At 42.3% G+C, this 16,985-nt stretch overlaps 1 protein-coding gene across 4 annotated transcripts in view; it reads left to right on the forward strand.

Annotated features, from left to right (window-relative positions):
• KIAA1958 (KIAA1958 ortholog) overlaps nt 1–16,451 on the forward strand; it is a 79,276-nt gene extending 62,825 nt beyond the window's left edge. For all 4 annotated transcript variants that reach the window (XM_077345308.1, XM_077345309.1, XM_077345310.1 and 1 more), the window contains one exon: nt 10,322–16,451. In XM_077345308.1, the coding sequence (XP_077201423.1) occupies nt 10,322–11,367 (1,046 nt within the window). In that variant the 3' untranslated portion in view covers nt 11,368–16,451. The remainder of the gene's footprint in view (nt 1–10,321) is intronic.
• The last annotated feature ends 534 nt before the right edge of the window (nt 16,452–16,985 follow it).

Here is a 16,985-nt window from a genome sequence, read left to right on the forward strand (position 1 = left end):
ATACTGGGATTTCCTTATGGGATTCTGGCAACTGTTTGCTCCCATTCTTGGCAATCTGGATATTTGTCATCCCCCGCCCCCCAGCCAGTATAGTCATCACAGTGAAATGAGATAGGGCGTTTCCTGTGTAACTCACTTGAGTAATTGAAGTTCAGGGGAAATTAAAAGGCAAAGGCAGTCTCCCTTCAGCCAGGCCTCCACATGGATTTCATTCTTATTATTTGCCTTCTGTATTTCTAGTGGCCCTGAGTTCTGCCGCCTTGCCTGTGATTGCTGTCAGGCAAAGGAAGCCTCACTAGTACAAATCAGTATAATTTCAGTTTTACCCTTAAATAAAATTATAAATATTTATTCCTTGGTATCTCAATAGAGAGATCTCTGGAAATTGGACTCTGTATACAATATCTATTAGCTACCTTGGTGGCCCTTGTGAGGGCAGAAAGGCAGGTTAGAAATTTTGCCGTAAATAAAATACACACCACTTCCCTCATTTGGAACTCATGAATCTTCTTTGGAATGCCAGTCCACCATGTTACATGAGCAATCCTCAGGCTGCATGCTACCTTCTCACTGATGCTTCCAGCTGCTTTATACTGAGGAGTGAGACAACGGGTCTCTCCAGATCAGTATTGTCTCCTCTGACTGGCAGTGGCTCTCCAGGGTCTCAGAATTCTTTCACATTACCTACTACTTGATAGCTTGTTAACAGGAGATGCTGGGGATTAGACATGGGATTTATTGCATACAAAACAGTCTGCAGCGTGGTGTAGTAGTTAAGAGCCGCGGCTTCTAATCTGGTGTGCTGAGTTTGATTCCCTACTCCTCCACATGCAGCTAGCTGGGTGACCTTGGGCTCTCAGGGAGCAGGGAATCAAACTCGGATCACCAGTTTAGACGTTCACATTCCTAACCACTACACCAACCTGGCTCTCTCAGCCTCACCTACCTCACAGGGTGTCTGTTGTGGGGAGAGGAAAGGGAAGGCAAATGTAAGTCATTTTGAGACTTGTTCTGGTAGAGAAAAGCACTATATAAAAATGACTTTTTTCCTGTATTGCTTTGGTGTAAACAGGTGTATTATGTATTTTATTCCTACAGCTCTGGTGTAATTCTGTAATAAACTTACTACTACAGTCCGCCCCCACTCCTCCAGAGAGAATTGGGCCTCAGGGAAAGCCTAGTAGGGATCTGCAGAGGAAAGGAGGAATTGGTGGAAATTGGAAGAATATTTTTTGTTTGACTACTGCCACCTCTTTTTTAACAACAGAAAACAAAGCAATAGAATGCTATACATAGTTGGTAAACCGCTAGGATTTAAATTTTAAAAATACTCTCACTGAGTGAAGCAAATGATGAGGACAATTTACACATGCACCAAGAAACGCACAGCTGAACAATGCTTGTCATTTTGAAGTGGTGCATAACCCAAATATTTTGTGAGCCATATTGAATCTGAAGTGGGCAGCGCCATGGCACCCTTATGGCTCAGGTATATGAATTGTAGAAGGAGTGTTTTCACCCCCTCATCTGGGAATGTTCTCTGTTGCATCCATCCCAGGGGGCTTGGGATTGAAACCCAAGCCCTGGCAATGCAGCGGAGAAGTTTCCTGTCCTGTATAGGGAAAGCTAGATCACCACCTGTCAGCTGTTTTTTGGACTTAGAGAAGACGTCCTGATCTTCACTCACCCCTTTGGAAATTTATCCACTTCCTCTCATGGAGATATCTGTTTACTAACTTAAATGCTATAGGAAGGACACGACAGAGCTCCCCCCCTTCTGAACACTAGACATTTACAGTATTTGGTTAACCATTTATTGACATTCAAACATATGCATCTTGTGTGTTTCCAGTCATAATATTCTGCCAAATAATCCTTCAGATGTTTGGATATGTGTCTGGGAATGTATCTGGTCCCCTTTCAATAGAACATGATAAGTTTCCATGTGTAAATAGGCATCTTTTAAATACAACCTCATTCAGTGTTTTTTTTTTAACAACTAAGAAGGATTTGTTTGGTTTGATGGATGTTGAGGAGGGTAGCAGTTCTCCAGTTCTTTCCCTCCAGCAACACTCAGCCCTCCCCCACAGCCCCCAGGAAAGGAAGGAGCCTGACCCCCTCTCTGCAGTCGCTCCCTACAGTAGCTGTTTTCCCCACTAATGGCCCAGCAATCAACCTGTACAGTGGAAAGGGCTGTCACTAGCTGCTCATCCTTCCCCTCTGCAGGTGCTCATTTGGATCAGGCCAGAAGCTGAGAAGTGGAGGCATGGAAAATTTGTTTCCTCTACTTCTGGCCTGATGTTGGCTGCCCCCACAGCAGGAAGGGCTGGTGCCAGTCACCTCCTCTTCCCACTGCAGGGCCCCACAGGCCAGGCTTTCAAAGGGCTCACCGTTGGAGAGCTTTTACGGAACTCTGGTTCCGACTCCTCCTGGAATGCTGACCCAAGAATCAGCCTTGAGGCACTACAGAATGGTTCATAGGTTTACCATCCTTCAGATGCAACCTAGATTTCTCTTGGAATGATAATGGCTCTTCAGACTACAGAAGTCCGTTCCTCTGTAGAAAATATACAAGTTTCTGTTTCCATTCAGTTAGCTCCATTCAGTTAGTTCTCAACACTGTTGTAGCCAGTTTGGTGTAGTGGTTAGGAGTGCGGACTTCTAATCTGGCATGCCAGGTTCGATTCTGCGCTCCCCCACATGCAGCCACCTGGGTGACCTTGGGCTGGCCACGGCACTGATAAAAAAACTGTTCTGACCGGGCAGTGATATCAGCGCTCCCTCAGCCTCACCCGCCCCACAGGGTGTCTGTTGTGGAGAGAGGAATGGGAAGGCGACTATAAGCCGCTTTGAGCCTCCTTTGGGTAGGGAAAAGCGGCATATAAGAACCAACTCTTCTTCTTCTTCAAAAGTGCCTTGTAATTAAAGACAAATATTGTCTAAATTATACGTCCTCGTTTTGTTGGTGTCCTTATGCCTCAATATTCCAGTTACTGGGTTGGAGGAATCACATTTTTCTTTGTGTTTGAGAAGTAAGAAATTAACAACAACAATGCAACATGGAATGTTTCCATGTGGTGCTGATATTAAATCTTCTCTTGAACATGCCTCTTGGGATGTTCTTTCCTCTTCATTCTTCCCCAGCTCTTTCATGCTCTTCCTCCTCTTTCTCTTGTCGGGACCAAGCCGGGACCAGGGGCAACCAGCCCTGAGTCCAGACTTTGAGTGCATCTTCTCAACAACAGCTTCCTGGGCACTGTGATTACAGCTTGGGTTTGAATCTTATGCACACAAGGCAGGAGATACTGTTTGGGGCTTGTCACATTGAAGACCTCAACATCTTTTAGCAATAGGTTAAATCCAGTGGGAAAGTTTACCTATGGTGTACAGTTAAAAGGGAGGAGGAATTGCCTTGCCCTTTGATTTTCTAGCAACTGGTCCAAAGCAACAAATGTGTTCAATTAAACTGGATCTGTACATCATTTTTGAAAGTCTTACTTCTGGGCATCAACTATCAAATGCCCAGAAGTAAGACTTCCAAAAATGATCAAGAGGAGATCTCCATTTTCACATTTCATAATTAAGTGTCTAGAAACGTTACCTGTGCATGTGGCATGCTGAGCTGGTAGCTTATCATGTCAGGAATCCACCTCAAGAATTATGTGATAATTTCACACTATACTTTTAATGTTTATTCATGAGAACAAAGCTTTCTTTTGCCACATAGGTCTGATTCCAAAGCATGCGAGAGAACAGTCTAGCTGTCTGAGACTATGATGATTCTTACTGCCTTCTACCATTTTTTAAAATGATCTTGCCACTGATATATGAAAGAGTACCTGAGGATAGGTAGTTTGGCACTACCTGTGAACTCAGGTAGTTTAAAATAGATTCACTGATATTGACATGATATTGTGAAGCTGAATAAATACATAAAACTGAAGGGGGGATCTTAACATTTTGATGTCCTTTTAAAAAATCCAGGCTTAAATATATGAGTCCACTCCACTGAGAAAGCATAGCTGCGAGATTTATATGAATTGCGGATTCCGTTGAAAGGATTCTGTTGAAAAAGTTCAAACAATCCAGCTCAGCTAGAGACTGAGAAAATTTGGAGGTTGAGAAAATACTGTTACAATGAAGTATCTCCATCTCACACTGGCTAGTTTTAGATAACCCTTATTCAAAGGGAAACCTCCTTTGTACAACTATCCAAAACATTCACTGGCAGAAAGTTCTGTTGCTCCTTGTAAGTCTTACAGAGACTGATAATTATGTATAATGTATATTGAAGAAAAGGGAGACAACTTATTTAAAAATCAGTCATTTAATCCAGTGGTCCCCAACCCCCAGTCCGGGGACCGGTACAGGTCCGTAGATCAGTCGGTACCGGGCCGCAGCAACTCCTCGCCCTCTTCCCTGGCTGGTGCCTTGGGCACTGCCCTGCCACTCTGCCGCCCACTCACCTTTGGTGCTCTCCGGCAGCCGCCATGGCTGGGGCTCCCCCTTGACGTAGCACTGCGCAGCTGCTGCTGGCAGCGCCCCCCAGTGGGTGTCCGGAAGTCAGGGTCGCTGGCAGGAAAGCAAATGGAGCAGGGGCTCAGGTAGCTGCAGTGTCCCTCGGCAAAAGACTACCCCCCCCCCGGGACTCAGTAAAATTGTCAAGCGTTGACCGGTCCCCGGTGATAAAAAGGTTGGGGACCACTGATTTAATCTGATTAAAACTTTGAAATGAAAAGCATATTCTCTAGCAACCATACTAGCCATGTTATTGTGTTCATTCAAAGGAGGAGGAAATGTCGAAATAAGATTCCCTAAGACACACCTATAGTTTCCTGTGGTATTAGTAGCTGGCAGCAATAACTCATTGTACACACTGTATATTTACATCTCTGGTGGATATTACAAATAAATCAGAAGCGGGCGCCTTTGATTCACTAGCTTTGACAATGAAATAAAAAAGATTAGGGGCAAAAGACTGTATGGGCCATTTTATAAACCATATATCAGCCAAATACCTCGAATTTCTGTAGTGAAACCCAGAGTGTGATTTATTATATTAATTACAGTCTTGTGGATTCATGCTGCTAAGCCTGAAATTACAATCACATTCTAAAGTTGATTTAGGAATATTCTTTGGCTAGGAGTCACTTCAGCATAGTTTATTATGATTAATGTAATAAAATATTTATTGCATATTCCATTGCTTTCCTCTTCTTAGTGCTTTATTTAGATGGTCTGATTCAAAAGCTGAGAGAGAGGAAGGAGCAGCTGCATTACCTGCTCCTGTTCACACATAGTGAATGAGTTGAGGAGGGTCTAGTTTTCACATCCAAAGGAACGTCCAGGTGTGGGGCACTGGAACTGACCCCATTTCGACCTGTTCCCCATCCAACCCCCCTTTCCCTCAGCTCATTTTTAATAACAGAAATGAGCAGGGCAGGAAGAAAAATCCCAGAAAAGATTCTGTTCTCTTTACCTCTGAGCCCCCTTTGATGATCAAATAAGATCGCTTCCCTGCATCCTTATTTTATAGCCATATCTCAGAAACTAAGCAGGGCTAATCCTGGCTAGTATTTGGATGGGAGACCTCCAGGGAATACCAGGGTTGTGATGCAGAGGCAGGCAATGGCAAACTATCTCTGAACATTTTTTACCTTGAAAAACCCTACAGCAGGGGTAGTCAACCTGTGGTCCTCCAGATGTTCATGGACTACAATTCCATTGTAGTCCATGAACATCTGGAGGACCACAGGTTGACTATCCCTGCCCTACAGGATTGCGACAAATCAGTTGTGACTTGATGGCACACACATACAAAATCCCTACTTTATACTGAAATAAGAGAGATATAAGAACAAAGGAATGCAGTTGCCAAGAAGTCATCTGATTTAGAATGATTTAACAGTCTTATCCTAACTCTGTTTAGGATTACTCTGTTATTCTGCTTAGAAGAGAGCCAGTGTGGTATATTGGTTAAGAGTGGTGGAGAACTGTGTTTGATTTCCCAATCCTCCACATGAAGCCTGCTGGGTGACACTGGACCAGTCACAGTTCTCTCAGAGATTTCTCAGTCCCACAACTTCACAAGGTGCTTGTTATTGGCAGAGGAAGGGAAAGGCAATTGTAAGATGCTTTGAGACTCCTTAAGGTAGAGAAAAATGAGATATAAAGACCAACTCTTATTCTTCATCTTCTAAGAGCTCCTTGGAGGAAGGGCTGACTAAAAGGGCTGCATCACATATATTAAAGAATACCCAGAATATTTCCTATGATGTGTAGACACCTTACCCTACTAAGTGGTAAGGCCTCCACTGTCCTCTCTCCTTTGCTTTCCTGTGCACATTACCCTTCTCCCTCATTTTCACATGCAGGGTTTTGCATCTGACTATTATGGCCTGATGGTAGGTAAATCAGACCGGGTTTTTTCCCAGATAGTGTAAACAAGCCACAACACAAACACACATGACAGTGTGTCTCTCTTTTGTTGTGACAAGCCCATCTATTAAAATGTGATGAGCGTTTACTGTGTCTCAAGCTGTGCCATTTAAGATGTCTAGACAGAGTCATTTTTTTTTAAAGATACTCTTGTCAGTCAAAATTCTGATAGCTTGAGAAGTTTTAAAATAATTGCTGGGTGGGTGTGATATATTCTGGAGTATGGGCATGCTGAACAGCATAGATGCTTGAATATTCACTGGAATAATAGGGTGAATTTTGTATTGGCTTCAACAAATATACCAATATTTTCTCCTTTAAATGAACAAAAATATTGTGAATGTTTCTAAAAATGGTTGTGGTAGTAATAACCACATTGTAGTCAACCAAGTGTTATCAACTATAGTCAAGACTTTTCAACACACCTAAAATGATCTTTTAAGTCATTGTACTATATAAATGTAACATCTGAATCAGCCAGGTGGGGGTGTGTCTAAGCCATGGGACAACTTGGGTGGCTACCCTGAATCCTGCACAGAGGGGGACTGCTTCAGAGGACCCCTGACTGCCCAGCTGCTGTAGCACCACCACTGCCAGCCTCTCTGCTATCTCTGAAGTTGTAGTAGACAGCAGCAGCTTAAGGGCAGCAGCTGGAGAGAAATCAGTTGTACAGTGGTATGTGTGTTACCCAAATTAGAATTTCGATTGGGGAAATTAGCTTGCAAGAGGAATAACAACAATGGGATTCTCTGCCTGTGGGGTTCTTCCCTTAGAAATTCACAGTGGCCAGTTTGTAATAGAATGAGAATTTTTTTTAAAATTGAGAAACAAATTAAAAATAAAACTAGCACACTTGCACACAAATTAAGCTAAGTGTTAACACAAGACAGAGTGAGATAGTATGATAGGTAAGTATAAGGAGGGAAATAAAAGTATAACTACTTTCATGATGTATAGAAATCCACAGAACATTTCTGGAAGAGAGCCTCCAAGCATGTAGGGATGTACATATTGGATCAGAGAACACATACACAGAGAGGTTCTGGTATGTGCTTTAAATAGCCAGATTTGTATCCTGAGGTTAACGTTAGGCACTGTGGCCCCTAAAACTATTATTATTATTATTATTATTATTATTATTATTATTATTATTATTATTATTATTATTATTATTAAATTTATTACATACAGTTGCATAAAACCCCCAGTTAAAAACTAGACATAAAAACACAGTCGTAAAACAAGCAAAACCAAGTTACGGTGGAAGAAACATGGGGGAGGGCTCCCACCTGGGATTCAACCTACCTTTTCATGGCAGCTCCTTCCAGCCTCACATGGGACAAGAGCTGTCCCTTGCTTGGGGCCAGAGTATCTCTGGTAGAGAGGTTGGCAGTGATTCCAGGGCTCCAGGATCATCTGAATCTAATTTTTGAATGCTTAAAACTCAGCCTGTGGTATAAAGATCTTAGTACCAGAAAGAGCATTTTATTATCACTAACTGCAGCAACAGTCCCAGAAATCTGTAGTGCAAAAGTGGAACATCTTTAAAGTGTTAAGGGTAGGCCTGGGAGTATCTAGGAATTTGAATAGAGAAATATCTATGATGGTCAGAGGAGGCTGTGCTGCTGGTGGGGCTAAAAACAGAGGGATCTGGCTAGAAGGCTGAGACCAGCCATACCTACAAATTATAATTATTAGGCATAGTGGCTTGAATCCACACTGGGAAAAAGACGGGTGGTTCTCCCTTGCCTTTAAAAATACGTAAATAAACTAATTGAGAGAAGCTTCTTTGTATGAGTTTCAAACAGATCTAGGATCATAACATTTCTCTGAGGGAGGAAATGACACTATATAATAATAGAGTACTCGTTGTTTACTCAAAATAGGGCAATAAATTTCTTGAAGTCCTTTATAGTTGCAGTTCTAAGCAGAGTTACACCCTTTTGAGTCCATTGAAGTCAGTGGACTGGGAAGGGTGTAACTCTGCTTCGGCTGGCACTAAGTCACAGACCATCTTAATAATTTGTTTGCATGAGCTAAGCTTCTTTTAGAAAATATTTATTTCTTGTCACAGTTATCAACTTTAAATATGAAGCCTTGTCAAAACTGCTGACATGCAAATTGCATGCCTGTCAACATTTCACAATGAACTTGAAGATAACTTGCAACCAAAGAAGGAATCAATATCTTCCACAATGATTCTTCTGTCTTCTTGGTATTCTGTAGAGTAGACTACATTCTCCTGCTGTCAATCACTCTTAAATGAAGGAAATTGTAGTTCTTGAAAAGGAGGTCTGAGTGGTTCCTCCAGTTTTATAGCTCTGTCTTCATAGGTAGTGCATGTATTCAGTGCCAAATGAGTAATTCCTCAGAGGTAGGCCAAGGAGGGTACTTTGTTGACAGAGTACTATAAATTGTTGTCTTAGTACTGCCAACTGCTTCTCATGGTCAGAATAGAGCCTGTTGTATTTGGGAAAGTGTTGTGTATGCAGACATAAGGAGAATGTGCAAGGCTCGGAGGTTGAGATGTGAGGCTGGGATCCTGAGCCCTTAATTGGGATTTGTTGATGCTGGGCTCTCACCCAGTAACCGAAGAGATTTATGAACCAATTGAGAGCCAGACTTAAGGTCCTATCATGGACCTCCACTAAGGGCCAATCACATGCTTTGGTGTGAATTCTGAATTGTATATAAGTTCCATAGTTTGCTTGTCTGTTGTTCAGTATTTCCAGTTCCACTAAAGTTGTTGGTTGTTGGAGCTGAGTGCTTGTGTCTTACTGAACTCACGGATTTAATAGAAAGGATATATCTCATCTCCTACCTTCTACAGCATGAAGCTGTTCTAACTTCATAGCAGTTTTCAATCCCCTGTGCCAGTAGACTAGGGGTAGTCAAACTGCGGCTCTCCAGATGTTCATGGACTACAATTCCCATGAGCCCCTGCCAGCGAATGGGAATTGTAGTCCATGGACATCTGGAGGGCCGCAGTTCGACTACCCCTGCAGTAGAAAGTTCCTCAAGAACTTGGCCCAAGTTCAGGGACAGGAGTTGCCTAGGCGCACCTGGCTTTAAGGGGCACCAAATTAGGTGAATTTAATGAAAAATAAAAATGTGTTAAAATGTTATCATTTTTAATTTTTATACTGTTAATTTCAAATGCCAAGTAAATGAAGTTCAAAGTATGTTCTGAACTACTAAATTTTCTCCACATTGAATGTGGGGTTGAGCACTAAATCCATAAATTCACCTAAGGTGCCAAAAAAACCATGCTCAAGCTATTTCTGCTTAAATATTATAGATTGTATATTTTGATCACAATCTGCATTGCACAACAGTGACCTAAAAATCCTTTGTGTAGTAACTACTGATATGTATTATATCAAAACAGACTGTGAATTTGGTAGGCTGAAAAGTGTATTTCATTAAAAGCATTTTTGGTTTATTAAATGAGGCTCTAGATCTTTTTTTTTTTTAAAGGTAACCAGTACAGCCTCTGGTTTTACAAATGAAATGATTCAGAAAGGCCTTTACATTTTCTAAATGCACCTCTGCATATAACAGTGGGATCAATATAAAGTTTCCTATTTTCTAGCTTGTTCTAAAATCCATACCAACTCAAATTTCTGAATTTCCGCCTTACAAATCTTCATGCATTGAAATATGTGCCAGCGATCTGAATAACCCATTTTGGTTTGTTTTTCGTATCCTTGATAGCAATATTTGTGAAACAGAACTTGGCTTTTCAGACACAATATGTAATGAAGACCTTTGTGATCTTTCTGAAAAGAATTAATTTTTCTTTTGTTTTAAGGATAATTTTAATTTGAGAAAAGGTGCATGCCTCAAACTCATTTCCTCCCTTCTCTTCTTTTGTGTGTCCCAGATCAAGATGAGAGAGCAGCAGAACTGAGCAGAGAGCAGAATGAGAAAACCATCCGCAGCACCCAAACGGCTCTCCGGAACTTCAGAGAATTCCTTATCTCCAAATATCCCTCAGAAACCCGGGAGATCTACATCATTCCTTGCAAAGAGCTGGATGCATACCTGGCTTCATTCTTTGTTGATGCCCGCCAGAAGGATGGCTCGGAATATGAGCCAAATAGTCTGGCCAACTACCAGTGTGGCCTGGAGCGATATCTCAAGGAACACAGATATGGATATAGTATTACCCGGGATAAGGAATTCAAGAGGTCACAAGAAGCACTGAAGCAGAAGCAGATAGAGTTGCGATGCAAAGGCAAAGGCAACAAGCCACACAAGTCCATGAAGCTGACTTTTGCTGATGAGCTCATCCTACGCAAAAGAGGCTTGCTGAGCCGTTACAATCCCGAGGGATTGCTGAATCTTGTCTGGCTTAACAATACCAAAGCCTTTGGGCATTGTACAGGTTTCCATGGGTCAACCCTCAAATGGGGGGACATTAGGCTTCGGGTGACAGAGACTGGATTGGAATATTTGGAATGGATGGGTCAAGACAGCAGCGATGGCAACACGAAAACCAAGAGAGGGGGCACAGACTCCAGGGTGTACGCCACACAGCACGCACCACAGACCTGCCCGGTGCAAGACTACAAAGAGTATGCACAAAGGCGGCCCCCTGCCATGCGGTATGAGGACGCCCCTTTCTACCTGTCCATTAAGCCAGTGGTTAATCTGGCTGCCCTTCACTGGTACAATTGTCAAGCGCTCGGTAAGAACAAGCTGGCCAAGATGGTTAAGACCATGTGTGAGAAGGGGAACATCCCCGGTAGAAAGACAAACTTCAGCGTCTACCAGAGCTGCAGCACTCTCTCGGAAGCCCAGAGCAACCAGCTGGTGCTGATCTGCAACAACCTAAGCCAACAAGCTGCTCAGTCCATGGCCAGCCACTCTAGCTCTGGCAACTTCATTGTGTCGGCATCTTATGACTCTTCCTCGGACACAGCTTGACAGAACTCAAAGCTGAGAGTGCTCTTTTGTTTTAAGCTTTGGATCTGGGTCCAGTAACACATGTCAACTGCGACTGTACACTGCTCTCCCCATTCATTTCCCCCCAGTATCAATTCACTGTATTAAAATAAATTGCATATATATATTTCTTTTTACAACTGAGTGAACAGTAATAGTTTGGTATAACTTATATAATATTTATAGAAGAGCTTTTTTTGTACCTCACTTTTTACTGCCCGAAGGAGTCCCAAAGTGGCTTGCAATCACCTAACCTTCCTCTCCCCCACAACAGACACCCGTTGAGGTAGGTGAGGTTGAGAGAACTGTGACTGGTCCAACTGGCTGCACGTGGAGGAGTGGGGAATCAAACCCAGATTAGAGGCTGTTGCGCTTAACCACTGCACCAAGCTGGCTGTCTTGTAGTCCTTATATAAGGAAAAAGATAAAAGAATGAAGCCTACATGGAAGAGTAATATGATGATAGGTTTTGAAAGGGATGATAACAGTTTTTGAGCAAAGAAGGGACAGATTATAATCTTTATGTAAAATCAACTGAGGAAAGATTGACACTACATATTTAAAACAGTGTAAATATACCCTAGCTGCCATTATTTTTCCAATGGGAATTTAGTAGTGTAATCACCAGTGATGCATTGGCCAAACTGCAGGTCTACAGATGTCTATGGACTTCAGTTACCATGAGCCCCTGCCAGCATGGCCAAATGGCAGGGGCTTATGGCAATTGTAGTCCATGGACACCTGGAGAACCGAAGTTTGGACACTCCTGGGCTAGAGTATCAGGCTATGATTAAGGAGACCTGTGTTCAAAGCCCTACTCTGATCTTGGCCCAATCACTCGCAGCCTAACCAACTTTGCTGGGTTGTTGTTGTGAGGATAACATCTTCTAGCACATGATGAGGTAGGCCGCTTGGGTCCCATTGGGGAGACTAACGGGGTATCAATACACAAATAAAAATAACATGTAGCTACTGAGATGCCCTTGTTCTTCCATAGAACTATATTTCCCACAGTTCTTTTGTTTGGAGTCGTAATAGTTGAATGGATACAAACCCAGTTTAAATTTGAAATCTGTGAAGGCAAACATCGCTAATTAATGGGAGTTGAATTCTGAGACATTTTCTGTTTCATCTCTGCACCTACGGTCCCAGCTCCAGATCCCCAGGCCTGACTTGGAGGCTGGCATTCCAATCCAAAAATGGAACAAGATACTCAAGAATGCTGCTGTGCATTTCGTGCTCATTGTCAAAGCTCTTGAGCAGAAGGTGTTGATGTCTGATGGTGCCCAGAGTACACAATTTGCATCCAAACATTCTTTATTAAAGAGTGTAAGAGCATACCCTTCTAAACCCACAGAAGTTAATAGGTGTAGAGGTATGTAACTCTGCTTACAATTGCCCTGTCAGTTTCTTATGATGTCTCATGTCCTTTGAAAAGGTGTTATTAAAAGGTCATGAATCTTATAGTGGCTGGAGACTCCCTACATTTCTATGCCAGAAAATATGTTCCTATTCAGCATAATGAAAAGAGTGGGAAAGAAGAAAATAGTGGGAAATGGGGGAGAAGGAGAGGATACCATTTCCTATAATCCCCCCCCCCCAATATTTCAGTTGTGTCACCCAGGGGAAAGTAGGTTTTTTAAAAATTAATAGTGGTATCTTTAAAATATGTATAATATATGTATTATAATAATATGCAAATAAGCATAAGGGCAAAAAAGTAGACTGTTATACAAATAATAACTTTTCCAAACTGAGCACCACTCTTCTAGTACTTTGTGTCCATCGCCATTTTCCCGCTTGAAAATACTGTCAAAGGTCCAATTGTCAATTGCAGGTGTCAATTCCGGACACCAACTTTTGTAAGCGACTTAACTCTGCACTGGATTGTCGGTCAGCATTTTATTTATTTGATAAAGTGCTCATAATGGCAAAAAGAAACATCAGCTTGACATACATGTAGAGTTTTTCACAAGGTGTGAAATGGTTTCCCATCTTCTTTCTCCATGCCCCTGTAACTTTATTCTGTTAAGAAGGGAGGCCCGTAGAGAGTAAAGGAAACGGTTCTGAAGGTCACCATATGCCTAATTGGTTGCTTTCAGTTTGTCACATGAATACAGGAACACCCATGAAGCTGCCTTCTACTGAATCAGACCCTGGGTCCATCAAAATCAGTACTGTCTAGCCAGACCGGTAGCTGCTCTCCAGGGTCTCAGGTGGAGGTCTTTCACATCACCACCTCCTACCTGATTCGTCCAGCTGGAGATGCCAAGGATTGAACTTGTGACCTTCTGCATGCCAAGCAGATGTTGTGCTGTTGAGCCACAGCCCCTCCTTTCAGTGGGCATCAACCGATGGAATATCATCATTGTTCAGGACTCATTTTTTTTTAAATCTGAGCCAGAAAATGAAGGATCCCTTTCTCTTTCCATTGCCCTTCCCTAGGGCTGCTGGTCTTCCCATTATGGTGGAAAACCTCCTGCTGGAACTCCTTGTTGCCTGTCGCCACTCAGAGTGGAGGGGAAGTTAATTTTAACACGCTAGCCTCACAAGCAATGTCGCTTTGTGTGATCTCACACCATGTGTGTAAAAGTTTTACTATAGTTTCTGGCAATTGCTAGGGCAACCTGACATCACTTTCCCCCCCCCAGAAGTGACATCATGGTGGCCCCAAGTTCTTGCACCCACCCCCTGGTAACCCTACCTTGTCCACAACTTCCATTGCTTACAATGGTATTTGCTCAGTTCTATTTTGTTGAGATCCTACTCTAATCTACTCAGGGTCAAGTTAAAAGTGACTGGTGAGATCCACGAGCAGGCTCTCTCATGTTTCTTTTAAAAGACGGCAAGCGACCACCAGCTGACTTGGACACTGGCTGCAGTGGAGGGCAGCTACTCGTGTGCTCTGTCCTTGCTCCTCAAGCACATCACAGCCCTCCTCCCTGAAGCTGCTATTTGCCTTGCAGAGACAAACTTTCACATGGTCAGAGCTGTTGCTTGCAGTGCTGCAGCCATGCCTGAGCCTATGGACTGTAGATTCGTTACCGCTTCTTGGTATCAGTTCTTTTATGGAACCTGAAGACTGGCGAGAGGGTCAGTTGGTACAGAAAAATGCACTTCAGGTACCCAGACAAGTGTCTTAAAAATAGTGTTGTCCCTCCTGTCCCCTCAAGAATATAGAAGTTGGCCACCCCTGAGCCACAAAATACCCCACTGAACTAAAGTTAACTTCTGAACAGCATCTCTGAAACTTTTTGAGAAGGAGTTCTTTTGCTTTTAAAATCATTGTCTTGCCAAAAGAGAGATAATTTCTATGCATTGTATAATTCATTGATGGTCCTGTTGAATATGCATGTTTTACAGCATATGTGATACTTGGATTGTTAACCATTGCTGCTATAACCATTTATTGTAGCTAAATGGAGAGAAAAAATGTTCCTGTTTATGTTGAGGCTGTGCAACTTAACAGTTTTACGTGTGGCGTTTCTACTTGTCTCTTTTTTAAACTTTTGTTGTCTGGAGCCCTTACTTTGTGCCTTCTGTTGAAGGAAATAAAACATTGTGGCTGACAGGCTGTGCCAAACAAATAACTACACTGCTCTACAATTCTAGCCATGGAGTGGGACAATGGGCTCTTGGAAGTAATCCCTTGGGCACAAACTTTCATTGTTCTCATCAACCATTTAAATGTCACAATCAGAATGCCATGTAAAGAACCCTATTATGAAGGTCACTACAATTCCAATTTCAAATGGGAAAACTGAGTCTGAGAGATATTACATCCCAGGGCATATATCTATACCATATTTTTAAATTGGTTTAACAGCCTCTTCCCAGAGAACCCTGGGAAATTATACCATGTATGGGAACTCTGTGATCTGGGAAGATCTCCAGCAGAGAATGCTCAGCACTGTGCCAAACTACATTTCCCAGGATTCTTTGGGGAAAACCATGACTCTAAGTGGTAATTCAATCAGTTGTTCAATATACTGTTGTAGAATAGATGTGCCGTAACTAATGAATTTGTAGCTGAGAGATCTTATGGAAAATGTCTACCCTGCAAGTCCCATGGAAATAAAGGGGATTGGCATAAGAATATAGTTGTACTCTTTAATTTTAAAAAAGAAGATAATTTCTAGAAATACCCAAATATTTCCATAGGCTTTCCACAACAGTGTCATAGTGTTATCTCACCACCAACCCTATTCTTGTTGCATGTTTGGCTTGAGTATCCAACAATCATCTGTAAATCTGTAGTGTAGCCATTTGATGCCCCTCCCCTACTCACAGTGGAAAAGCTGGTTGGGTCCAACCCGATGTGTAGCGAAGCACCATTTTCTATAGCAAAGCCTTCAAACTAAATAAAAATAGGAAATAATGTTTTAAATATTTCTTTTCATAACGGCTTTGTTATGATTTCTTTTTAATTGCAACCCCAGGAAGAACATAGCTGGCTTCAGAAATGGAGCATTTCAGCGGTATAATGAGAAATAGACAGCAAAGGGTTAGTTGCAGTCACACCTTTCAGCCGTTAAGACACACATAAGCCACATGCCATTTTTATTGCATACATGGCTTCATTCTTTGTTCTTCCTCCATCCAGAGAGAGCTCTGGGTTGGGTAACTTGAGTGCTAAACCTGGACCAGTGGGCAAATACTGCTGATTACAACTTTGGTTCTCTTAGAGCTTGGCTACACGTTATACTTTCTATATGAGAAAGGTTTAACTTTGAGTGTTGGGAGTTCTTCAGGTTCTGTCTCCATCAGGCAGAGAATTTTCGGAAAGGATAGCAGTCAAATGCGGAGGAAAGGAGAGGCCACTAGTAGATCTCTTGCTGCTTTTGCCCCCTTTATAGCTAATATAGTTCCTGCTTCTAACCCTCCCAGCACTTAGGGCTGTGGTTTTCAGACTTCAGAGTGAGTTGCGACTCTATTGAAGTTGGCTTGGAAGGAGGAACATGGTGGACTGGAAAGAGGCTTGATGTCAAATCTGGGTTGTTGCCACATAATGTCCAACATGGCCATGAAATACATTTCAGATCTCACTAATGCTCTATATTTATAAATACTGAAAATGAAAAATAAAATATAATTGTTTTTCTGTGTTCACTGTTGTGAGATTCCTGCATTGGGATTCCTGTATTGGGATGGGGGAAAGTAAAGTGGAGTCCCTTTGTAAATGGGTCCCCCAATAGCACAAGTCCTGCTTCAAAAAGCTTAAGAGCTGCTGATTTAGGCAAAAGGAGGCACTCGATGGAGATAGACAATTGACCAGCAAATGACTTTGCTTTCCTGGTAAGTATGGCTGTGAGCAAAATTGCCTTTGGCTTTGTTTGTTTACTATATTTATACACCACCCTCCCCTGTGGCTCAGGGCAGTTTACATGGAATGTAGGGAACAAGGAACCATACAGTGTAACTTGGTAACCATGTCAAAAGAGGAACAGTAGTAACAGTGATAACAGAGAATAGTGTTTAACAACAACATTATAACAGTTTAACAACATCAACATTTTAACAGTCCCATGGTTGGACAGTTTAAGATGTTTGCTTCACAGAGAGGGGGGTTCAGGGGCCCCAGTAGATGACGTTAGTTTCGG

This window comes from Paroedura picta, chromosome 7, assembly GCF_049243985.1.
Source record: "Paroedura picta isolate Pp20150507F chromosome 7, Ppicta_v3.0, whole genome shotgun sequence".
NCBI lineage: Eukaryota > Metazoa > Chordata > Lepidosauria > Squamata > Gekkonidae > Paroedura > Paroedura picta.